This window comes from Somniosus microcephalus, chromosome 12, assembly GCF_052327205.1.
Source record: "Somniosus microcephalus isolate GS21.2 chromosome 12, FLI_Smic_1.0, whole genome shotgun sequence".
Classification (NCBI taxonomy): domain Eukaryota; kingdom Metazoa; phylum Chordata; class Chondrichthyes; order Squaliformes; family Somniosidae; genus Somniosus; species Somniosus microcephalus.
This window is the reverse complement of record NC_140998.1, coordinates 207,690,585-207,718,014: the sequence shown is the minus strand read 5'-3', so window position 1 is coordinate 207,718,014 and position 27,430 is coordinate 207,690,585. Positions and strand designations below refer to the sequence as shown.

At 50.6% G+C, this 27,430-nt stretch overlaps 1 protein-coding gene across 3 annotated transcripts in view; it reads right to left on the bottom strand.

Moving 5' to 3' along the window:
- Nucleotides 1-27,430, bottom strand: part of bcam (basal cell adhesion molecule (Lutheran blood group)) — a 350,665-nt gene that overhangs the window by 201,724 nt on the left and 121,511 nt on the right. For all 3 annotated transcript variants that reach the window (XM_086003960.1, XM_086003962.1, XM_086003963.1), the window contains exons 8-9: nt 4,258-4,414; nt 580-695 (exon numbers count right to left, since the gene is read on the bottom strand). In XM_086003960.1, coding sequence (XP_085860086.1) covers nt 580-695; nt 4,258-4,414 — 273 coding nt within the window. The remainder of the gene's footprint in view (nt 1-579; nt 696-4,257; nt 4,415-27,430) is intronic.

The window sequence follows — 27,430 nt, the reverse complement described above, 5'->3', positions numbered from 1 at the left end:
GAGGGGCAGTACTGAGGGAGCGCCGCACTGTCGGAGGGGCAGTACTGAGGGAGCACCGAACTGTCGGAGGGGCAGCACTGAGGGAGTGCTGCACTGTCGGAGGGGCAGTATTGAGGGAGCGCCGCACTGTCGGAGGTGCCGTCTTTCAGATGAGACGATAAACCGAGGCCCCGTCTGCCCTCTCAGGTGGGTGTAAAAGATCCCACGGCCACTATTGGAAGAAGAGCAGGGGGAGTTCTCCCCGGTGTCCTGGGGCCAATATTTATCCCTCAACAAACATCACCAAAAACAGATGATCTGGTCACTATCACGTTGCTGTTTGTGGGAGCTTGCTGTGCGCATTTTGGCTGCCCCGTTTCCTACATTACAACAGCGACAACAAAAATAGTGCTTCGTTGACTGTGAGGCGCTTTGGGACATCTTGAGGTCATGAAAGGCGTGGTAGTAATTCAAGATTTATCTTTAAATGGAGAGGTCAAGTCAAAGACTGGCTCCAAGTAAAAGCCTTAATTCCAACTCAACTGTACAACACAGTTCATCAAAGAGTGCGGCGGTGATTTTAGAATGGATGAAACAAACCTTTTTCCACATGATCTTGGGCGTTGCTGATCCTTGAGTGACGCAGGTCACCTCAAGGTCTTCGCCAAGTTGCACAGTAAGAGGCCCCTTGGGAGTCAACTCGAGAGGGTCCAGATCTGCCCAAAGTGGGGAAGAGAGAGATCAGCATCAACGGAAATTCCTACGCAGTTGCAGACAATTTACTTTTCTCTCTACGTCTGTCACTCTCTCTCAGCACTAGGAAGTGTTCTTGCAGTGCCCTTAAACCAGGCTCTCGTACCTCATGATAGTCCTTCTTGTATCTAAGGTATTCTGTGGCAAGTGTCTCACCTCCTGACTCCCCAAAGCCTTTCCACCATCTACAAGGCACAAGTCAGGAGTGTGATGGAATACTCTCCACTTGCCTGGATGAGTGCAGCTCCAACAACACTCAAGAAGCTCGACACCATCCAGGACAAAGCAGCCCGCTTGATTGGCACCCCATCCACCACCTTAAACATTCACTCCCTCCACCACCGGCGCACCGTGGCTGCAGTGTGGACCATCTACAAGATGCACTGCAGCAACTCGCCAAGGCTTCTTCGGCAGCACCTCCCAAACCCACGACCTCTTCCACCTAGAAGGACAAGGGCAGCAGGCGCGTGGGAACACCACCACCTCCAAGTTCCCCTCCAAGTCACACACCATCCTGACTTGGACACATATCGGCCATTCCTTCATCGTTGCTGGGTCAAAATCCGTGGCCAATTGAAAAGCGGTCAGACTTTTTATTACCCAATCAGATGATTCTTGACACTTGGGGAAAATGGCCTTTCTACCCAACTTCCACGAGTGTCTTATCTCACTAATAAACAGCCGCGTTCGAAGAAAATGAAAAAGAACACACAATTTTCGTCAAGGCCTCCCCCCCTGATAAATGTTCTCCCGGCTTTCGCTCGCGGCGAGTGTCCTGGAGGTTGGCCTCCAATTCCTGGAGGCTTCCGGGCAATCCTGGAGGGATGGAAACCATCACCACCGCTGGGGGCTAGGCCCAGCGCGAGAGCAGGCAGCACCCGGGGAAGGCCACTCCACCTAACTGGCGCCCAGGCAGTTGTGGAGTGGCCTCGGACCTTTTGGTTATTATTGCCTCTTCCTTCAGCAGCAGTCGGCAACTCCAGATGTGGACAGCAAGTCATCCAGCTCCTACCCCAACCATCCCTTCCCTCCTGCTCCTTTCAACAACAACAAATTGCATCTACATAGCGCCTTTAAGGTACTTAACACGTCCCAAGGTGCTTCACAGGAGCGATTATCAAACAAAATTTGACACCGAGCCACGTATGGAGATATTAAGACAGGTGACGAAAAGCTTGGTCGAAGAGGTAGGTTTTAAGAAGGAGGAGAGAGAGGCGGAGAGGTTTAGGGAGGGAATTCCAGAGCTCGGGGCCCAGGCAGCTGAAGACACGGCCGCCAATGGTGGAGCGATGGAAGTGGGGAATGGACACGAGGCCAGAATTGGAGGAGCGCAGAGACCTCGGAGGGTTGTCGGGCCTGGAGCAGGTTACAGAGATAGTAGGGGGTGGGGGAGGGGGGCGGTGATGCGAGGAGGACGTGGAGGGATTTGAACTCAGTACTGCTCAGGGCAGGAAACCCAACTGCGCACTGGAGGAAGCTCACCACAATCATTAATACAGAAATCAGTGCTTCTATCGCTAACACTGGGCGGGTGAAGGCACGGCCGCCAATGGTGGAGCGATGGAAATCGGGGGGATGCACAAGAGGCCACAATTGGAGGAGTGCAGAGATCTCGGGGGGCTTTAGGGGCTGGGGGAAGTTACAGAGATAGGGAGGGTTGTAGGGGCTGGAGGAGGTTACAGAGATAGGGAGGGTTGTAGGGGCTGGAGGAGATTACAGAGATAGGGAGGGTTGTAGGGGGCTGGAGGAGGTTACAGAGATAGGGAGGGTTGTAGGGGCTAGAGGAGGTTAAAGAGATAGGGAGGGTTGTAGGGGCTGGAGGAGGTTACAGAGATAGGGACGGTTGTAGGGGCTGGAGGAGGTTACAGAGATAGGGAGGTTTGTAGGGGCTGGAGGAGGTTATAGAGATAGGGAGGTTTGTAGGGGGGTGGAGGAGGTTACAGAGATAGGGAGGGTTGTAGGGGCTGGAGGAGGTTATAGAGATAGGGAGGGTTGTAGGGGGCTGGAGGAGGTTATAGAGATAGGGAGGGTTGTAGGGACTGGAGGAGGTTACAGAGATAGGGAGGGTTGAAGGGGCTGGAGGAGGTTACAGAGATAGGGACGGTTGTAGGGGCTAGAGGAGGTTACAGAGATAGGGAGGGTTGTAGGGGCTGGAGGAGGTTACAGAGGTAGGGAGGGTTGTAGGGGCTGGAGGAGGTTACAGAGGTAGGGAGGGTTGTCGGGGCTGGAGGTGGTTACAGAGATAGGGAGGGTTGTAGGGGCTGGAGGAGGTTACAGAGATAGGGAGGGTTGTAGGGGCTGGAGGAGGTTACAGAGATAGGGAGGGTTGTAGGGGCTGGAGGAGGTGACAGAGGTAGGTAGGGTTGTAGGGGCTGGAGGAGGTTACAGAGATAGGGAGGGTTGTAGGGGCTGGAGGGGGTTACAGAGATAGGGAGGGTTGTAGGGGCTGGAGGGGGTTACAGAGATAGGGAGGGTTGTAGGGGCTGGAGGAGGTTACAGAGATAGGTAGGGTTGTAGGGGCTGGAGGAGGTTACAGAGATAGGGAGGGTTGTAGGGGCTGGAGGAGGTTACAGAGATAGGGAGGGTTGTAGGGGCTGGAAGAGGTTACAGAGATGGGGAGGGTTGTAGGGGCTGGAGGAGGTTACAGAGATAGGGAGGGTTGTAGGGGCTGGAGGAGGTTTCAGAGATACAGGAGTGTTGTAAGGGCTGGAGGCGGTTACAGAGATAGGGAGGGTTGTAGGGCTGGAGGAGGTTACAGAGATAGGGAGGGTTGTAGGGCTGGAGGAGGTTACAGAGATAGGGAGGGTTGTAGGGGGTTGGAAGAGGTTACAGAGATAGGGAGGGCTGTAGGGCTGGAGGAGGTTTCAGAGATAGGGAGGGCTGTAGGGGCTGGAGGAGTTTACAGAGATAGGGAGGGATGTAGGGGCTGGAGGAGGTTACAGAGATAGGGAGGGTTGTAGAGCTGGAGGAGGTTACAGAGATAGGGAGGGTTGTAGGGCTGGAGGAGGTTACAGAGATAGGGAGGGTTGTAGGGGGTTGGAAGAGGTTACAGAGATAGGGAGGGCTGTAGGGCTGGAGGAGGTTTCAGAGATAGGGAGGGCTGTAGGGGCTGGAGGAGTTTACAGAGATAGGGAGGGTTGTAGGCCTGGAGGAGGTTACAGAGATAGGGAGGGTTGTAGGGGCTGGAGGTGGTTACAGAGATAGGGAGGGTTGTAGAGCTGGAGGGGGTTTCAGAGATAGGGAGGGTTGTAGAGCTGGAGGGGGTTTCAGAGATAGGGAGGGCTGTAGGGCTGGAGGAGGTTACAGAGGTAGGGAGGGGGGAGCAGGCCGTGGAGAGATTGGAGGAGGAGGTTGAGTCAGTGACCTGGTGTTGCATGTATATGTCATGAATAGCAGATAGAGACACGACAACATCAACATAAGGGGAGATGAATTTCCACTTCTGCAGAATCACGACTGGACAGATTGCACGTGAGCAGAACTGGCAATACACTCCCTCTCGCTAACCATCGCGGAGTTTCTTACAGTCGACAAAGATGGTGAGATTCTTCTTCAGCTCCACCTCACTCGGAGAGTCGAAGTCCAGAGCCTCACACAGGTAGGTGCCGCTGTCATTCTTAAACACGCTCGTCAGGATCAGGATCCCGTCCTGGTTTGTCTCGAGCTCATGTTCTTCATCATCCTGAAAGGAAGATTCACTTTCATCGTCAACCGGGCAAAGAAATCGCCATGGGATCACATTGCGCTCCATGACAAGAGATTCAATGTACCCATCCACACCCCTCACTGTAACACTCTGATATATCCCACGCCCTTCACTGTAACACTCTGATATACCCCACACCCCTAACTGTAACACTCTGATATACCCCACACCCCTCACTGTAACACTCTGATATACCCCACACGCCTCACTGTAACACTCTGATATACACCACACCCTTCACTGTAACACTCTGATATACCCCACACCCCTAACTGTAACACTCTGATATACCCCACACCCCTCACTGTAACACTCTGATATACCCCACACCCCTCACTGTAACACTCTGATATATCCCACGCCCTTCACTGTAACACTCTGATATACCCCACACCCCTAACTGTAACACTCTGATATACCCCACACCCCTCACTGTAACACTCTGATATACCCCACACGCCTCACTGTAACACTCTGATATACACCACACCCTTCACTGTAACACTCTGATATAACCCACAACCCTCACTGTGACACACTGATATATCCCACGCCCTTCACTGTAACACTGTGATATACCACACACCCCTCACTGTAACACTCTGATATACCCCACACCCCTCACTGTAACACTCTGATATACCCCACACCCCTCACTGTAACACTCTGATATACCCCACAACCCTCACTGTAACACTGATCTACTCCACAGCCCTCACTGTAACACTCTGATATACACCACACCCCTCACTGTAACACTCTGATATACCCCACACCCCTCACTGTGACACACTGATATACCCCACACCCCTCACTGTAACACTGATCTACTCCACAGCCCTCACTGTAACACTCTGATATACCCCACACCCCTCATTGTAACACTCTGATATACCCCACACCACTCACTGTAACTCTGATATACCCCACACACCTCACTGTAACATTCTGATATACCCCACACGCCTCACTCTAACACTCTGATATTCCCCACACCCCTCACTGTAACACTCTGATATACCCGACACCCCTCACTGTAACTCTGTTATATCCCACACCCCTCACTGTAACACTCTGATATACCCCACACCCCTCACTGTAACACTCTGATATACCCCACGGCCCTCACTGTAAGACTGATATAGTCCACACCCCTCACTCTAACACTCTCTGATATACCCCACACCCCTCACTGTAACACTCTCTGATATACCCCACACCCCTCACTGTAACACTATGATATACCCGACACCCCTCACTGTAACTCTGATATACCCCACACACCTCACTGTAACACTCTGATATTCCCCACACCCCTCACTGTAACACTCTGATATACCCGACACCACTCACTGTAACTCTGATATATCCCACACCCCTCACTGTAACACTCTGATATACCCCACACTCCTCACTGTAACACTCTGATATACCCAACACTCCTCACTGTAACACTGTGATATACCCCACACACCTCACTGTAACATTCTGATATACACCACGCCCCTCACTGTAACACTGATATACCCCACACCCCTCACTGTAACACTGATATACCCCACACCCCTCACTGTAACACTGATATACCCCACACCACTCACTGTAACACTCTGATCTACCCCACACCCCTCACTGTAACACTCTGATATACCTGACACCACTCACTGTAATACCCTGATATACCCCACAACCCTCACTGTAACAACCTGATATACCCCACACCCCTCACTGAAACACACTGATATACCCCACACCCCTCACTGTAACACTCTGATATACCCCACACCCCTCACTGTAACACTCTGATATAACACACATCCCTCACTGTAACACTGCTATGCCCCATACCCCTCACTGTAACACTGATATACCCCACACCCCTCACTGTAACACTCTCTGTTATACCACACACCCCTCACCGTAACACTCTCTGTTATACCCCGCACCCCTCTCTGTAACACTCCAAAATATACCAGACCACTCGCAGTAACAATCTGATATACCCCACACCCATCACTGTAACATTCTCTGATATACACCACACCCCTCACTGTAACACTGATATACCCCACACCCCTCACTGTAACACTCTGATCAACCCCACACCACTCACTGTAACACTCTGATATACCCCACACCCCTCACTGTAACACTCTGATATACCCCACCCCCCTCACTGAAACACACTGATATACCCCACACCCCTCACTGTAACACTCTGATATACCCCACACCCCTCACTGTAACACTCGGATATACCCCACACCCCTCACTGTAACACTCTGATATACTCCACGCCCCTCACTGCAACACTCTGATATACCCCACACCGCTCTCTGTAACAAGCTGATATACCACACACTCCTCACTGTAACACTCTGATATACCCCATACCCCTCACTGTAACATTCTGATATACACCACACGCCTCACTGTAACATTCCGATATACACCACACACTGGTATACCCCAAACCCCGCACTGTAACATTCTGATATAAACCACACCCCTCACTCTAACACTCAGATATACCCCACACCCCTCACTCTAACACTCTGATATACCCCACACCCCTCACTGTAACACGCTGATATACCCCACACCCCTCAGTATAACACTCTGATACGCCCCACACCCCTCACTGTGACACTGATATACCCCACACCCCTCACTGCAACACTCTGATATACCCCGCACCCCTCTCTGTAACACTCCGAAATATACCAGACCCCTCGCAGTAACAATCTGATGTGCCCCACACCCATCACTGTAACATTCTCTGATTTACACCACACCCCTCACTGTAACACTGATATACCCCACACCCCTCACTGTAAAACTCTGATCTACCCCACACCCCTCATTGTAACACTCTCATATACCCCACACCCCTCAGTGTAACACTCTGATATACCCCACACCCCTCACTGTAACTCTGATATATCCCACACACCTCAGTGTAACACGCTGATAACCCCCACACCCCTCACTGTAACATGCTGATATACCCCACACCCCTCACTGTAACCCTCTGGTGTACCCCACACCCCTCACTGTAACACTCTGATATAACCCACACCCCTCACTGTAACACTCTGATATACCCCACACCCCTCACTGTAACTCTGATATATCCCACACACCTCAGTGTAACACGCTGATAACCCCCACACCCCTCACTGTAACATGCTGATATACCCCACACCCCTCACTGTAACCCTCTGGTGTACCCCACACCCCTCACTGTAACACTCTGATATAACCCACACCCCTCACTGTAACACTCTGATATACCCCACACCCCTCACTGTAACACTCTGATATACCCCACACCCCTCACTGTAACACTCTGATATGCCCCACACCCCTCACTGTAACACTGATATACCCCATACCTCTCACTGTAACACTCTGATATACTCCACACCCCTCACTGTAAAACTCTGATATACCCCACACCCCTCACTGTAACACTCTGATATACCCCACACCCCTCACTGTAACACTCTGATATACCCCACACCCCTCACTGAAACACACTGATATACCCCACACCCCTCACTGTAACACTCTGATATACCCCACACCCCTCACTGTAACACTCTGATATAACACACATCCCTCACTGTAACACTGCTATACCCCACACCCCTCACTGTAACACTGATATACCCCACACCCCTCACTCTAACACTCTGATATACCCCACACCCCTCACGGTAACACTGATATACCCCACACCCCTCACTCGAACACTCTGATATACCCCACACCACTCACTGTAAAAGTCTGATATACCCCATACCCCTAACTGTAACACTCTGATATACCCCACACCCCTCACTGTAACACTCTCTGTTATACCACACACCCCTCACCGTAACACTCTCTGTTATACCCCGCACCCCTCTCTGTAACACTCCAAAATATACCAGACCACTCGCAGTAACAATCTGATATACCCCACACCCATCACTGTAACATTCTCTGATATACACCACACCCCTCACTGTAACACTGATATACCCCACACCCCTCACTGTAATACTCTGATATAACCCACACCCCTCATGGTAACACTCTGATATACCCCACACACCTCATTGTAACCCTCTGGTATACCCCACACCCCTCACTGTAACACTCTGATATACCCCACACCCCTCACTGTAACACTCTGATATACCCCACACCCCTCACTGTAACACTCTGATATACCCCACACCCCTCACTGTAACACTCTGATATACTCGACGCCCCTCACTGTAACACTCTGATATACCCCACACCCCTCACTGTAACACTCTGATATACTCCACGCCCCTCACTGTAACACTCTGATATACCCCACACCGCTCACTGTAACACGCTGATATACCACACACTCCTCACTGTAACACTCTGATATACCCCATACCCCTCACTGTAAAACTCTGATATACACTGTGGTAAACCACTGTTTGTATTCCTGTTTGTCCTGTTTGTATTCCACTGTGTACATGCCTGGACATGCCTCGGCTGACTCCTCCCACAGGTCCTAGTATAAAGGTGACTGCTCCCCAGCCCTTAGTATCATGGACCGGTCGACCACGCGAGGCAGACCTCCATTCTGTGGTTAATAAAAGCCTTTAGTTACTCTTCTAACTCTCAGTCTTTTATGAGTAATTGATAGCGCATCAATTTTATTAACAACATTTTTATAATGGAGAAGAGCCTCACACCAGCATGCCTGGACTTAGATCATCGGGAGGCGGACTCATCCACCAAGTTTACTCACTGGCTTAAGTGTTTCGAAAAATTCCTGACCGCCTCCGAAGCAATCAAATCGGACGAGGACAAACTGGACGTCCTGACCTCCAAAGTGAACCACCGAGTGTACTCGGTCATCCAAGACGCGACCTCGTACGCGGACGCTATCAAGCTCCTCAAGGACCAGTACACGCGCCCAGTGAACGAAGTGTACGCCAGGCACCTCCTGGGGAGTCGTAAACAACAACCTGGGGAATCGACCGTGGAATACCTTCAGGCACTGTCTGTGCTTGGCCGGGCCTGTGGTTGTAAGGATGTAAAGGCCGCCGTGTACACAGAGGAACTTATCCGGGATGCTTTTGTAGCGGGCCACAGATCCAATTACACCCGACAGCGACTGTTGGAGCAGAGTAACCTCGACCTCAACAAGGCCTCTGAACTCGCATTATCGTTGGATGCAGCCTACCAGGGCATGGATGCCTACTCCTCTGCACCGTGGACGCCGCGGGGAATGACAGCCTGGGACACGGTAGGACCGCCTCATAGCGCCGTGCCACCCCAGCCACACCCCAACAACGGCCCAACTACCGCAGCAGTGTCCCAAGGCCAGACAGCAGTGCCCCAAGGCCAGAAATGCTACATCTGTGGCCAGGCAAAACACCCCAGAGCGCGCTGCCCGGCGAAAAATGCGATCTGCTCGGGCTGCGGGAAGAAGGGACACTACGCTAGCATCTGCAGGGCCAAAGCCACCCCGAACCCCAGCAGCGCCGCGTGTGGTCCATGCGGGCTGCCATCTTGCACCTCCCCGGCCATGTGCGAATCACCGGTACAGCAGCCATTTTGGACGCCTCCAGCCACATGGGGATCATGGACGCCGCCATCTTGGACGACAGCCGGGACGCAGCAGGCCCCCGACACCGCCTCATCTGATACCCGCAGCGACACACCGACCCCTACGCTGGCATCCGTTACACTGGACCAAGCGAGACCGCACCAACTGGCCAGTTCCACAATTGACATTAAGGTAAATGGTCACGATACAATCTGCCTTTTTGACTCTGGGAGCACGGAGAGCTTCATCCACCCCGACACGGTGCGGCGTTGCTCTCTCCCAGTCCTGCCTGCGCAACAGCGGATTTCTATGGCCTCCGAGTCCCAGTCGGCGGACATCGGCGGCTACTGCGTGGTGACACTCGTAGTAGATGGGACCGTGTACGATCATTTTAAACTTCTGGTCCTGCCTGACCTCTGCGCTGCCATCCTGCTGGGGTTAGATTTTCAGTGCCACCTTAAAAGTGTTACGATGGCGTACGGTGGACCCCTACCCCCACTCACAGTCCGCAGCCAGCAGCTTCCAAACTGCCCGCCGCGCACCAGGTGCAACCTCTCCACACTCAGAGTCACCCCCCCCCAACTGTTTGCTAACCTCACCCCCGACTGTAAGCCTATCGCCACAAAGAGCAGGCGATACAGTGCCGGGGACAGGGTTTTCATTAAAACCGAAGTGGAGCGGCTCCTGACAGAAGGGATTATTGAGGGCAGCACCAGCCCCTGGCGAGCCCAGGTTGTGGTCGTTAAGACCGGCGAGAAGCAGCGCCTGGTCATCGACTACAGCCAGACAATAAATCGCTACACCCTGCTGGACGCCTACCCACTCCCCCGTATAGCTGATATGGTCAACCAGATCGCGCAGTACCGCGTCTTCTCGACCATTGACCTGAAATCAGCGTACCACCAGCTCCCCATCCGCCCTGAGGACCGCCAGTACACTGCCTTTGAGGCAAACGGCCGCCTCTATCACTTCCTTAGGGTTCCCTTTGGCGTCACCAACGGGGTCTCCGTCTTCCAAAGGGAGATGGACCGGATGGTAGATCAAAATGCGTTGCAGGCCACTTTCCCATATCTGGACAATGTGACCATCTGCGGCCGTGACTTGCAGGACCATGACGCAAACCTCGAAAAATTCCTCCGCACCGCCCAACTCCTAAACCTGACATATAACAAGGAGAAGTGCATATTCCGCACAAACCGCCTCGCCATCCTTGGCTGTGTTGTGGAACACGGAGTCATCGGCCCCGACCCCGACCGGATGCGTCCCCTTATGGAACTTCCACTGCCCCACTGCCTCAAGGCCCTGAAGAGGTGCCTAGGGTTTTTCTCCTATTACGCCCAGTGGGTCCCCTACTATGCGGACAAGGCCCGTCCGCTGATCAAGTCCACCTCTTTTCCCTTGACGGCAGAGGCCCGCTTAGCCTTCCACCGTATCAAGGAGGACATTGCCAAAGCCACCATGCACGCAGTGGATGAATCCATCCCCTTCCAGGTGGAAAGCGACGCGTCTGACTTTGCCCTGGCCGCTACCCTCAATCAGGCGGGGAGACCCGTGGCCTTCTTTTCACGAACCCTCCAAGGCCCGGAGACCAGACACTCCGCTGTTGAGAAGGAGGCCCAGGCGATTGTGGAGGCTGTGCGTCATTGGAGGCACTACCTGGCCGGAAAACGATTTACCCTGCTCACTGACCAGCGTTCAGTTGCTTTTATGTTTAACAACAAGCAGAGGGGCAAAATCAAAAATGACAAGATCTTGAGGTGGAGAATCGAACTTTCCACCTACAACTACGAGATCTTGTACCGGCCCGGGAAGCTAAATGAACCCCCGGATGCGCTATCGCGTGGCACCTGCGCCAGCGCGCAGATCGATAGACTGCGGGCCCTCCACAATGACCTCTGCCACCCGGGGGTCACCAGGTTCTTCCACTTCATCAAGGCCCGCAACCTGCCTTACTCTATTGAGGAGGTCAGGACCATGACCAGGAACTGCCAAGTCTGCGCTGAGTGCAAACCGCACTTTTATAGACCAGACAGGGCCCACCTGATAAAAGCCACTCGCCCCTTCGAGCGCCTGAGCGTCGATTTTAAAGGGCCTCTCCCCTCCTCCGACCGCAATGTGTACTTCCTCAATATTATTGATGAGAACTCCCGTTTCCCGTTCGCCTTCCCCTGCCCGGACATGACCAGTGCCACGGTCATTAAATGTCTGAACAACCTCTTCACCCTGTTCGGCTTCCCCAGCTATATCCATAGCGACCGGGGCTCATCGTTTATGAGCGACGAACTCCGTCAGTACCTGCTAACTAGGGGTATTGCCACAAGCAGGACCACCAGTTACAACCCCCGGGGGAACGGACAGGTGGAAAGAGAAAATGCGACAGTTTGGAAGGCCGTCCTGCTAGCCTTAAAGTCTAGGGGCCTTCCAACCTCCCGCTGGCAGGATGTGCTCCCCGATGCGCTCCACTCTATTCGGTCACTGCTCTGCACTGCCACTAACGCCACCCCTCATGAGAAAATGTTTGTCTTCCCAAGGAAGTCCACATCGGGGACATCGCTACCGCCATGGCTGACGTCCCCAGGGCCGGTCCTACTGAGAAGACACGTGAGGACCCATAAAACGGACCCCCTGGTCGAGAGGGTCGACCTCCTCCACGCCAACCCCCAGTATGCTTACATCGCATACCCGGACGGGCGGGAGGACACAGTCTCCATAAGAGACCTTGCACCCTCGGGGGCCGCAGTAACCCACTACCCACTACCACCCCCCCCCACGATCCGATATCCAGCCCCAGCAGACGGCAGGCCTGGGCCCCGCGACCCGCTCGACATCTACGAGGACGACACGCCTGTGCCACAGCCTACGCTGGACTCGACGCCGGAAACTTCACTACCCCTGCCGTCGCCACACAGATCACAGCGGCAGACAAGACCTCCGGAGAGACTCCAATACACTAACTTTTAATACACTTCACCCCGCCGGACTCAATTTTAAACAAGGGGTGAATGTGGTAAACCACTGTTTGTATTCCTGTTTGTCCTGTTTGTATTCCACTGTGTACATGCCTGGACATGCCTCGGCTGACTCCTCCCACAGGTCCAAGTATAAAGGTGACTGCTCCCCAGCCCTTAGTATCATGGACCGGTCGACCACGCGAGGCAGACCTCCATTCTGTTGTTAATAAAAGCCTTTAGTTACTCTTCTAACTCTCAGTCTTTTATGAGTAATTGATAGCGCATCATACACCACACCCCTCACTGAAACATTCTGATATACACCATACCCCTCACTGTAACATTCCGATATACACCACACCCCTCACTGTAACGCTCTGATATACCCCAAACCCCGCACTGTAACATTCTGATATAAACCACACCCCTCACAGTAACACTCAGATATACCCCACACCCTTCACTCTAACACTCTGATATACCCCACACCCCTCACTGTAACACGCTGATATACCCCACACCCCTCAGTATAACACTCTGATACACCCCACACCCCTCACTGTGACACTGATATACCCCACACCCCTCACCGCAACACTCTGATATACCCCGCACCCCTCTCTGTAACACTCCGAAATATACCAGACACCTCGCAGTAACAATCTGATGTACCCCACACCCATCACTGTAACATTCTCTGATTTACACCACACCCCTCACTGTAACACTGATATACCCCACACCCCTCACTGTAAAACTCTGATCTACCCCACACCCCTCACTGTAACACTCTCATATACCCGACACCCCTCAGTGTAACACTCTGATATACCCCACAACCCTCACTGTAACTCTGATATATCCCACACACCTCAGTGTAACACGCTGACATCCCCCACACCCCTCACTGTAACACTCTGATATACCCCACACCCCTCACTGTAACACTCTGATATACCCCACACCCCTCACTGTAACACTCTGATATACCCCACACCCCTCACTGTAACACTCTGATATACCCCACACCCCTCACTGTAACACTCTGATATACCCCACACCACTCACTGTAACACTCGGATATACCCCACACCCCTCACTGTAACACTGATATGCCCCACACCCCTCACTGTAACACTGATATACCCCATACCCCTCACTGTAACACTCTGATATACCCCACACCCCTCACTGTAAAACTCTGATATACCCCACACCCCTCACTGTAACACTCTGATATACCCCACACCCCTCACTGTAACACTCTGATATACCCCACACCCCTCACTTTAACACTCTGAAAGACCCCGCACCCCTCTCTGTAACACTCCGAAATATACCAGACCCCTCGCAGTAACAATCTGATGTACCCCACACCCATCACTGTAACACTCTAATATACCCCACACCCCTCACTGTAACACTCTGATATACCCCACACCCCTCACTTTAACACTCTGATATACCCCACGCCCCTCACTTTAACACTCTGATATACCCCACACCCCTCACTGTAACACTCTGATATACCCCACACCCCTCACTGTAACACACTGATATACCCCACACCCCTCACTGTAACAATCTGATGTACCCCACACCCTTCACTCTAACACTCTGATATACCCCACACCCCTCACTCTAACACTCTGATATACCCCACACCCCTCACTGTAACACTCTGATATACCCCACACCCCTCACTGTAACACTCTGATATACCCCACAACCCTCACTGTAACACTGATCTACTCCACACCCCTCACTGTAACACTCTGATATACCCCACACCCCTCACTGTAACACTCTGATATACCCCACACCCCTCACTGTGACACACTGATATACCCCACACCCCTCACTGTAACACTCTGATATACCCCACACCCCTCACTGTAACACTCTGATATACCCCACACCCCTCATTGTGACACACTGATATACCCCACACCCCTCACTGTAACACTGATCTACTCCACAGCCCTCACTGTAACACTCTGATATACCCCACACCCCTCACTGTAACTCTGATATACCCCACACACCTCACTGTAACATTCTGATATACCCCACACCCCTCACTGTAACACTCTGATATTCCCCACACCCCTCACTGTAACACTCTGATATAACCGACACCCCTCACTGTAACACTCTGATATACCCCACACCCCTCACTGTAACACTCTGATATACCCCACACCCCTCACTGTAACACTCTGATATACCCCACACCCCTCACTGTAACACTCTGATATACCCCACACCCCTCACTGTAACACTCTGATATACCCCACACCCCTCACTGTAACACTCTGATATACCCCACGGCCCTCACTGTAAGACTGATATAGTCCACACCCCTCACTCTAACACTCTCTGATATACCCCACACCCCTCACTGTAACACTCTCTGATATACCCCACACCCCTCACTGTAACACTCTGATATACCCCACACCCCTCACTGTAACACTGTGATATACCCCACACACCTCACTGTAACATTCTGATATACACCACGCCCCTCACTATAACACTGATATACCCCACACCCTTCACTGTAACAGTCTGATATACCCCACACTCCTCACTGTAACACTCTGATATACCCAACACTCCTCACTGTAACACTGTGATATACCCCACACACCTCACTGTAACATTCTGATATACCTGACACCACTCACTGTAATACCCTGATATACCCCACAACCCTCACTGTAACAACCTGATATACCCGACACCCCTCACTGAAACACACTGATATACCCCACACCCCTCACTGTAACACACTGATATACCCCACACCCCTCACTGTAACACTCTGATATAACACACATCCCTCACTGTAACACTGCTATACCCCATACCCCTCACTGTAACACTGATATACCCCACACCCCTCACTGTAACACTCTCTGTTATACCACACAACCCTCACCGTAACACTCTCTGTTATACCCCGCACCCCTCTCTGTAACACTCCAAAATATACCAGACCACTCGCAGTAACAATCTGATATACCCCACACCCATCACTGTAACATTCTCTGATATACCCCACACCCCTCACTGAAACACACTGATATACCCCACACCCCTCACTGTAACACTGATATGCCCCACACCACTCACTGTAACACTCTGATATTCCCCACACCCCTCACTGTAACACTCTGATATACCCCACTCCCCTCACTGTAACACTCTGATATACCCCACACCCCTCACTGTAACACTCTGATATACCCCACACCCCTCACTGTAACACTCTGATATACCCCACCCCCTCACTGAAACACACTGATATACCCCACACCCCTCACTGTAACACTCGGATATACCCCACACCACTCACTGTAACACTCTGATATACCCCACACCCCTCACTGTAACACTCTGATATACCCCACACCCCTCACTGTAAAACTCTGATATACCCCACACCCCTCACTGTAACACTCTGATATACCCCACACCCCTCACTTTAACACTCTGATATACCCCGAACCCCTCTCTGTAACACTCCGAAATATACCAGACCCCTCGCAGTAACAATCTGATGTACCCCACACCCCTCACTGTAACACTCTGATATACCCCACACCCCTCACTTTAACACACTGATATACCCCACACCCCTCACTGTAACACTCTCTGTTATACCACACACCCCTCACCGTAACACTCTCTGTTATACCCCGCACCCCTCTCTGTAACACTCCAAAATATACCAGACCACTCGCAGTAACAATCTGATATACCCCACACCCATCACTGTAACATTCTCTGATATACACCACACCCCTCACTGTAACACTGATATACCCCACACCCCTCACGGTAACATTCTGATATACCCCACACACCTCATTGTAAGCCTCTGGTGTACCCCACAGCCCTCACTGTAACACTCTGATATACCCCACACCCCTCACTGTAACACTCTGATATACCCCACACCCCTCACTGTAACACTCTGATATACCCCACACCCCTCACTGTAACACTCTGATATACCCCACACCCCTCACTGTAACACTCTGATATACCCCACCCCCTCACTGAAACAGACTGATATACACCACACCCCTCACTGTAACACTCTGATAAACCCCACACCCCTCACTGTAACACTCTGATATACCCCACACCCCTCACTGTAACACTCTGATATACCCCACACCCCTCACTGTAACACTCTGATATACTCCACGCCCCTCACTGTAATACTCTGATATACCCCGCACCCCTCACTGTAACACTCTGATATACCCCATACCCCTCACTGTAACATTCTGATATACACCACACCCCTCACTGTAACATTCCGATATACACCACACACTGATATACCCCAAACCCCGCACTGTAACATTCTGATATAAACCACACCCCTCACTGTAACACTCAGATATACCCCACACCCCTCACTCTAACACTCTGATATACCCCACACCCCTCACTGTAACACGCTGATATACCCCACACCCCTCAGTATAACACTCTGATACACCCCACACCCCTCACTGTAACACTGATATACCCCACACCCCTCACTGTAACACTCTGATCAACCCCACACCACTCACTGTAATACTCTAATATTACCCCACCCCTCACGGTAACATTCTGATATACCCCACACACCTCATTGTAAGCCTCTGGTGTACCCCACAGCCCTCACTGTAACACTCTGATATACCCCACACCCCTCACTGTAACACTCTGATATACCCCACACCCCTCACTGTAACACTCTGATATACCCCACACCCCTCACTGTAACACTCTGATATACCCCACACCCCTCACTGTAACACTCTGATATACCCCTCAGCCCTCACTGTAACACTCTGATATACCCCACACCCCTCACTGTAACACTCTGATATACCCCACCCCCTCACTGTAACACTCTGATATACCCCACACCCCTCACTGTAACACTCTGATATACCCCTCAGCCCTCACTGTAACACTCTGATATACCCCACACCCCTCACTGTAACACTCTGATATACCCCACACCCCTCACTGTAACACTCTGATATACCCCACACCCCTCACTGTAACACTCTGATATACCCCACACCCCTCACTGTAACACTCTGATATACCCCACCCCCTCACTGAAACAGACTGATATACCCCACACCCCTCACTGTAACACTCTGATATACCCCACACCCCTCACTGTAACACTCTGATATACCCCACACCCCTCACTGTAACAAGCTGATATACCCCACACCCCTCACTGTAACAAGCTGATATACCACACACCCCTCACTGTAACATTCTGATATACACCACACCCCTCACTGTAACATTCCGATATACACCACACACTGATATACCCCAAACCCCGCACTGTAACATTCTGATATAAACCACACCCCTCACTGTAACACTCAGATATACCCCACACCCCTCACTCTAACACTCTGATATACCCCACACCCCTCACTGTAACACGCTGATATACCCCACACCCCTCAGTATAACACTCTGATACACCCCACACCCCTCACTGTGACACTGATATACCCCACACCCCTCACTGCAACACTCTGATATACCCCACACCCCTCTCTGTAACACTCTGAAATATACCAGACCCCTCGCAGTAACAATCTGATGTACCCCACACCCATCACTGTAACATTCTCTGATTTACACCACACCCCTCACTGTAACACTGATATACCCCACACCCCTCACTCTAAAACTCTGATCTACCCCACACCCCTCATTGTAACACTCTCATATACCCCACACCCCTCAGTGTAACACTCTGATATACACCACAACCCTCACTGTAACTCTGATATATCCCACACACCTCAGTGTAACACGCTGATATCCCCCACACCCCTCACTGTAACACGCTGATATACCCCACACCCCTCACTGTAACCCTCTGGTGTACCTCACACCCCTCACTGTAACACTCTGATATACCCCACACCCCTCACTGTAACACTCTGATATACATAGAAACATAGGGATAGGAACAGGAGTAGGCCATTCGGCCCTTCGAGCCTGCTCCGCCATTCAATGAGATCATGGCTGATCTTCGTCTGAGATCATAGCTGATCTTACCAGTTCAGTACCCCGTCCCCGCCTTTTCTCCGTAACCCTTAATCCCCTTAGCCTTCAGAAATATATCCAATTCTCTCTTGAAAATATTTATTGAATTAGCCTTCACAGCCCTCTGTGGCAGGGAATTCCACAGGCTCACCACTCTTTGAGTGAAGAAATTCTTCCTCATCTCTGTTTTAAATGATTTGCCCGCTATTTTTAGACTGTGGCCCCTGGTTCTGTGCTCCCCGGCCATTGGAAACATTCTCTCTGAATTCAGCCTGTCCAGGCCTGCCATAATTTTTTATGTTTCGATGAGATCCCCTCTCAATCTTCTAAACTCCAGTGAGTACAAGCCCAAACTATTTAATCTCTCTTCGTAGGTCATTCCCGCCATTCCAGGTATCAGCCTGGTGAATCGCCGTTGCACTCTTTCCATGGCAAGAACATCCTTCCGCAGATGGGGCGACCAAAACTGTACACAATACTCCAGATGCGGTCTCACCAGCACCTTGTACAGCTGTAGTAAGGTATCCCTATTCCGATACTCGAACCCCCTTGATATGAAGGCCAACATACCATTTGCCCTCTTAATCGCCTGTTGCACCTGCATGCTCTCCTTCAGTGACTGGTGCACAAGAACACCCAGGTCCCTCTGCACTTCCCCATCTCCCAATCTATTGCCATTTAGATAATAATCTACCCTCCTGTTTTTACCCCCAAAGTGGATAACCTCGCATTTATCCACATTATAGTGCATCTGCCACGTATCCGCCCATTCCCCCAACCTGTCCAAATCGCACTGTAGCCTCCTGACATCCTCATCAGAGCCCACCCCTCCTCCTAGTTTAGTGTCGTCAGCGAATTTGGAAATATTGCATCCACACCCCACACCCCTCACTGTAACACTCTGATATACCCCACACCACTCACTGTAACACTCGGATATACCCCACACCCCTCACTGTAACACTGATATGCCCCACACCCCTCACTGTAACACTGATATACCCCATACCCCTCACTGTAACACTCTGATATACCCCACACCCCTCACTGTAAAACTCTGATATACCCCACACCCCTCACTGTAACACTCTGATATACCCCACACCCCTCACTGTAACACTCTGATATACCCCACACCCCTCACTTTAACACTCTGATATACCCCGAACCCCTCTCTGTAACACTCCGAAATATACCAGACCCCTCGCAGTAACAATCTGATGTACCCCACATCCATTACTGTAACACTCTGATATGCCCCACACCCCTCACTGTAACACTCTGATATACCCCACACCCCTCACTTTAACACTCTGATATACCCCACGCCCCTCACTTTAACACTCTGATATACCCCACACCCCTCACTGTAACACTCTGATATACCCCACACGCCTCACTGTAACACTCTGATATACCCCACACCTCTCACTTTAACACTGTGATATACCCCACAACCCTCACTGAAACACACTGATATACCCCACACCCCTCACTGTAACACTCTGATATAACACACATCCCTCACTGTAACACTGCTATACCCCACACCCCTCACTGTAACACTGATATACCCCACACCCCTCACTCTAACACTCTGATATACCCCACACCCCTCACGGTAACACTGATATACCCCACACCCCTCACTCGAACACTCTGATATACCCCACACCACTCACTGTAAAAGTCTGATATACCCCATACCCCTAACTGTAACACTCTGATATACCCCACACCCCTCACTGTAACACTCTCTGTTATACCACACACCCCTCACCGTAACACTCTCTGTTATACCCCGCACCCCTCTCTGTAACACTCCAAAATATACCAGACCACTCGCAGTAACAATCTGATATACCCCACACCCATCACTGTAACATTCTCTGATATACAACACACCCCTCACTGTAACACTCATATACCCCACACCCCTCACTGTAACACTCTGATCAACCCCACACCCCTCACTGTAATACTCTGATATAACCCACACCCCTCACGGTAACACTCTGATATAGCCCACACACCTCATTGTAACCCTCTGGTGTACCCCACAGCCCTCACTGTAACACTCTGATATACCCCACACCCCTCACTGTAACACTCTGATATACCCCACACCCCTCACTGTAACACTCTCATATACCCCACACCCCTCACTGTAACACTCTGATATACCCCACACCCCTCACTGTAACACTCTGATATACCCCACACCCCTCACTGTAACACTCTGATATACCCCACACCCCTCACTGTAACACTCTGATATACCCCACCCCCCCTCACTGAAACACACTGATATACCCCACACCCCTCACTGTAACACTCTGATATACCCCACACCCCTCACTGTAACACTCTGATATACCCCACACCCCTCACTGTAACGCTCTGATATACTCCACGCCCCTCACTGTAACACTCTGATATACCCCACACCGCTCACTGTAACACGCTGATATACCACACACTCCTCACTGTAACACTCTGATATACCCCATACCCCTCACTGTAAAACTCTGATATACACCACACCCCTCACTGTAACATTCTGATATACTCCATACCCCTCACTGTAACATTCCGATATACACCACACCCCTCACTGTAACACTCTGATATACCCCAAACCCCGCACTGTAACATTCTGATATAAACCACACCCCTCACTGTAACACGCTGATATACCCCACACCCCTCAGTATAACACTCTGATACACCCCACACCCCTCACTGTGACACTGATATACCCCACACCCCTCACCGCAACACTCTGATATACCCCGCACCCCTCTCTGTAACACTCCGAAATATACCAGACCCCTCGCAGTAACAATACAATACAGTACAATACAATACAAATCGCTTTATTGGCATGATAAGGTACATCTTATGTTGCCAAAGCATCAAAATACATTTATGGTTGAACACATAAACGCGGTTCCATTCATACAGTGTATAAACAGGTATATCCCTGAGTTTATAAATATATTTTCGCCTTGTTTATATATACTCTTGTCTTAGTTTACTGGTTGTCCCTCTGTTCATGGCAAGCTGTAACATAGTGTGCCGCCAGTGTTACACAGCTTCTCTCCTCCCCCAGTAGGAATGGGAGTTTTTGGTTGTCAGTCAGATTTCTGAATTCATGGAATATTTGTGAGAATTTTTGATAGAAATTCTCTCTGATGCCCTGATATTTTCCACAGGCTGTGAGGAAGTGCATCTCTGTCTCAACTACTCCCTGACTGCAGTGAGAGGATATCCTGTCTTCTCTTGGCAGCCTGGTCTGCCTGTGTCTGCCTTTTTCGATCGCTAGGCTATGTTCGCTAAGTCTGTACCTTGTCAAGGTTCTTCTCAGTTTGTTATCCTTTACCATGGTCAGGTAATCAGCTATGTTGTATTGTCTGTTTAGGGCCAAGTAGCAATTGAGTTTGCTTTGGGTTTTTGTTGTTTCTGCCCAATATGACAGATATTTTTCCTTTTGCTTAGCGACAATCTGATGTACCCCACACCCATCACTGTAACAATCTCTGATTTACACCACACCCCTCACTGTAACACTGATATACCCCACACCCCTCACTGTAAAACTCTGATCTACCCCACACCCCTCACTGTAACACTCTCATATACCCCACACCCCTCAGTGTAACACTCTGATATACCCCACAACCCTCACTGTAACTCTGATATATCCCACACACCTCAGTGTAACACGCTGACATCCCCCACACCCCTCAGTGTAACACTCTGATATACCCCACACCCCTCACTGTAACCCTCTGGTGTACCCCACACCCCTCACTGTAACACTCTGATATACCCCACATCCCTCACTGTAACACTCTGATATACCCCACACCCCTCACTGTAACACTCTGATATACCCCACACCACTCACTGTAACACTCGGATATACCCCACACCCCTCACTGTAACACTGATATGCCCCACACCCCTCACTGTAACACTGATATACCCCACACCCCTCACTGTAACACTCTGATATACCCCACACCCCTCACTGTAAAACTCTGATATACCCCACACCCCCCACTGTAACACTCTGATATACCCCACATCCCTCACTGTAACACTCTGATATACCCCACACCCCTCACTTTAACACTCTGATATACCCCGCACCCCTCTCTGTAACACTCCGAAATATACCAGACCCCTCGCAGTAACAATCTGATGTATCCCACACCCATCACTGTAACACTCTGATATACCCCACACCCCTCACTGTAACACTCTGATATACCCCACGCCCCTCACTTTAACACTCTGATATACCCCACACCCCTCACTGTAACACTCTGATATACCCCACACCCCTCACTGTAACACTCTGATATACCCCACACCCCTCACTTTAACACTCTGATATACCCCACACCCCTCACTGTAACACTGTGATATACCCCACACCCCTCACTGTAACACTCTGATGTACCCCACACCCATCACTGAAACACACTGATATACCCCACACCCCTCACTGTAACACACTGATATACCCCACACCCCTCACTGTAACACTGTGATATACCCCACACCCCTCACTGTAACACTCTGATGTACCCCACACCCATCACTGAAACACACTGATATACCCCACATCCCTCACTGTAACACTCTGATATACCCCACACCCCTCACTGTAACACTGTGATATACCCCACACCCCTCACTGTAACACTCTGATATACCCCACACCCCTCACTGTAACACTGTGATATACCCCACACCCCTCACTGTAACAATCTGATATACCCCACACCCCTCACTGTAACAATCTGATATACCCCACACCCCTCACTGTAACACTGTGATATACCCCACACCCCTCACTGTAACAATCTGATATACCCCACACCCCTCACTGTAACAATCTGATATACGCCACACCCCTCACTGTAACACACTGATATACCCCACACCCCTCACTGTAACACTCTGATATACCCCACACCCCTCACTGTAACACTCTGATATACCCCACACCCCTCACTGTAACACTCTCATATACCCCACACCCCTCACTGTAACACTCTGATATACCCCACACCCCTCACTGTAACACTCTGATATACCCCACACCCCTCACTGTAACACTCTGATATACCCCACACCCCTCACTGTAACACTCTGATATACCCCACCCCCCTCACTGAAACACACTGATATACCCCACACCCCTCACTGTAACACTCTGATATACCCCACACCCCTCACTGTAACACTCTGATATACCCCACACCCCTCACTGTAACGCTCTGATATACTCCACGCCCCTCACTGTAACACTCTGATATACCCCACACCGCTCACTGTAACACGCTGATATACCACACACTCCTCACTGTAACACTCTGATATACCCCATACCCCTCACTGTAAAACTCTGATATACACCACACCCCTCACTGTAACATTCTGATATACTCCATACCCCTCACTGTAACATTCCGATATACACCACACCCCTCACTGTAACACTCTGATATACCCCAAACCCCGCACTGTAACATTCTGATATAAACCACACCCCTCACTGTAACACGCTGATATACCCCACACCCCTCAGTATAACACTCTGATACACCCCACACCCCTCACTGTGACACTGATATACCCCACACCCCTCACCGCAACACTCTGATATACCCCGCACCCCTCTCTGTAACACTCCGAAATATACCAGACCCCTCGCAGTAACAATACAATACAGTACAATACAATACAAATCGCTTTATTGGCATGATAAGGTACATCTTATGTTGCCAAAGCATCAAAATACATTTATGGTTGAACACATAAACGCGGTTCCATTCATACAGTGTATAAACAGGTATATCCCTGAGTTTATAAATATATTTTCGCCTTGTTTATATATACTCTTGTCTTAGTTTACTGGTTGTCCCTCTGTTCATGGCAAGCTGTAACATAGTGTGCCGCCAGTGTTACACAGCTTCTCTCCTCCCCCAGTAGGAATGGGAGTTTTTGGTTGTCAGTCAGATTTCTGAATTCATGGAATATTTGTGAGAATTTTTGATAGAAATTCTCTCTGATGCCCTGATATTTTCCACAGGCTGTGAGGAAGTGCATCTCTGTCTCAACTACTCCCTGACTGCAGTGAGAGGATATCCTGTCTTCTCTTGGCAGCCTGGTCTGCCTGTGTCTGCCTTTTTCGATCGCTAGGCTATGTTCGCTAAGTCTGTACCTTGTCAAGGTTCTTCTCAGTTTGTTATCCTTTACCATGGTCAGGTAATCAGCTATGTTGTATTGTCTGTTTAGGGCCAAGTAGCAATTGAGTTTGCTTTGGGTTTTTGTTGTTTCTGCCCAATATGACAGATATTTTTCCTTTTGCTTAGCGACAATCTGATGTACCCCACACCCATCACTGTAACAATCTCTGATTTACACCACACCCCTCACTGTAACACTGATATACCCCACACCCCTCACTGTAAAACTCTGATCTACCCCACACCCCTCACTGTAACACTCTCATATACCCCACACCCCTCAGTGTAACACTCTGATATACCCCACAACCCTCACTGTAACTCTGATATATCCCACACACCTCAGTGTAACACGCTGACATCCCCCACACCCCTCAGTGTAACACTCTGATATACCCCACACCCCTCACTGTAACCCTCTGGTGTACCCCACACCCCTCACTGTAACACTCTGATATACCCCACATCCCTCACTGTAACACTCTGATATACCCCACACCCCTCACTGTAACACTCTGATATACCCCACACCACTCACTGTAACACTCGGATATACCCCACACCCCTCACTGTAACACTGATATGCCCCACACCCCTCACTGTAACACTGATATACCCCACACCCCTCACTGTAACACTCTGATATACCCCACACCCCTCACTGTAAAACTCTGATATACCCCACACCCCCCACTGTAACACTCTGATATACCCCACATCCCTCACTGTAACACTCTGATATACCCCACACCCCTCACTTTAACACTCTGATATACCCCGCACCCCTCTCTGTAACACTCCGAAATATACCAGACCCCTCGCAGTAACAATCTGATGTATCCCACACCCATCACTGTAACACTCTGATATACCCCACACCCCTCACTGTAACACTCTGATATACCCCACGCCCCTCACTTTAACACTCTGATATACCCCACACCCCTCACTGTAACACTCTGATATACCCCACACCCCTCACTGTAACACTCTGATATACCCCACACCCCTCACTTTAACACTCTGATATACCCCACACCCCTCACTGTAACACTGTGATATACCCCACACCCCTCACTGTAACACTCTGATGTACCCCACACCCATCACTGAAACACACTGATATACCCCACACCCCTCACTGTAACACACTGATATACCCCACACCCCTCACTGTAACACTGTGATATACCCCACACCCCTCACTGTAACACTCTGATGTACCCCACACCCATCACTGAAACACACTGATATACCCCACATCCCTCACTGTAACACTCTGATATACCCCACACCCCTCACTGTAACACTGTGATATACCCCACACCCCTCACTGTAACACTCTGATATACCCCACACCCCTCACTGTAACACTGTGATATACCCCACACCCCTCACTGTAACAATCTGATATACCCCACACCCCTCACTGTAACAATCTGATATACCCCACACCCCTCACTGTAACACTGTGATATACCCCACACCCCTCACTGTAACAATCTGATATACCCCACACCCCTCACTGTAACAATCTGATATACGCCACACCCCTCACTGTAACACACTGATATACCCCACACCCCTCACTGTAACACTCTGATATACCCCACACCCCTCACTGTAACACTCTGATATACCCCACACCCCTCACTGTAACACTCTGATATACCCCACACCCCTCACTGTAACACTCTGATATACCCCACACCACTCACTGTAACACTCGGATATACCCCACACCCCTCACTGTAACACTGATATGCCCCACACCCCTCACTGTAACACTGATATACCCCATACCCCTCACTGTAACACTCTGATATACCCCACACCCCTCACTGTAACACTCTGATATACCCCACATCCCTCACTGTAACACTCTGATATACCCCACACCCCTCACTTTAACACTCTGATATACCCCGCACCCCTCTCTGTAACACTCCGAAATATACCAGACCCCTCGCAGTAACAATCTGATGTATCCCACACCCCTCACTGTAACACTCTGATATACCCCACATCCCTCACTGTAACACTCTGATATTCCCCACACCCCTCACTGTACCACTCTGATATACCCCACACCCCGCACTTT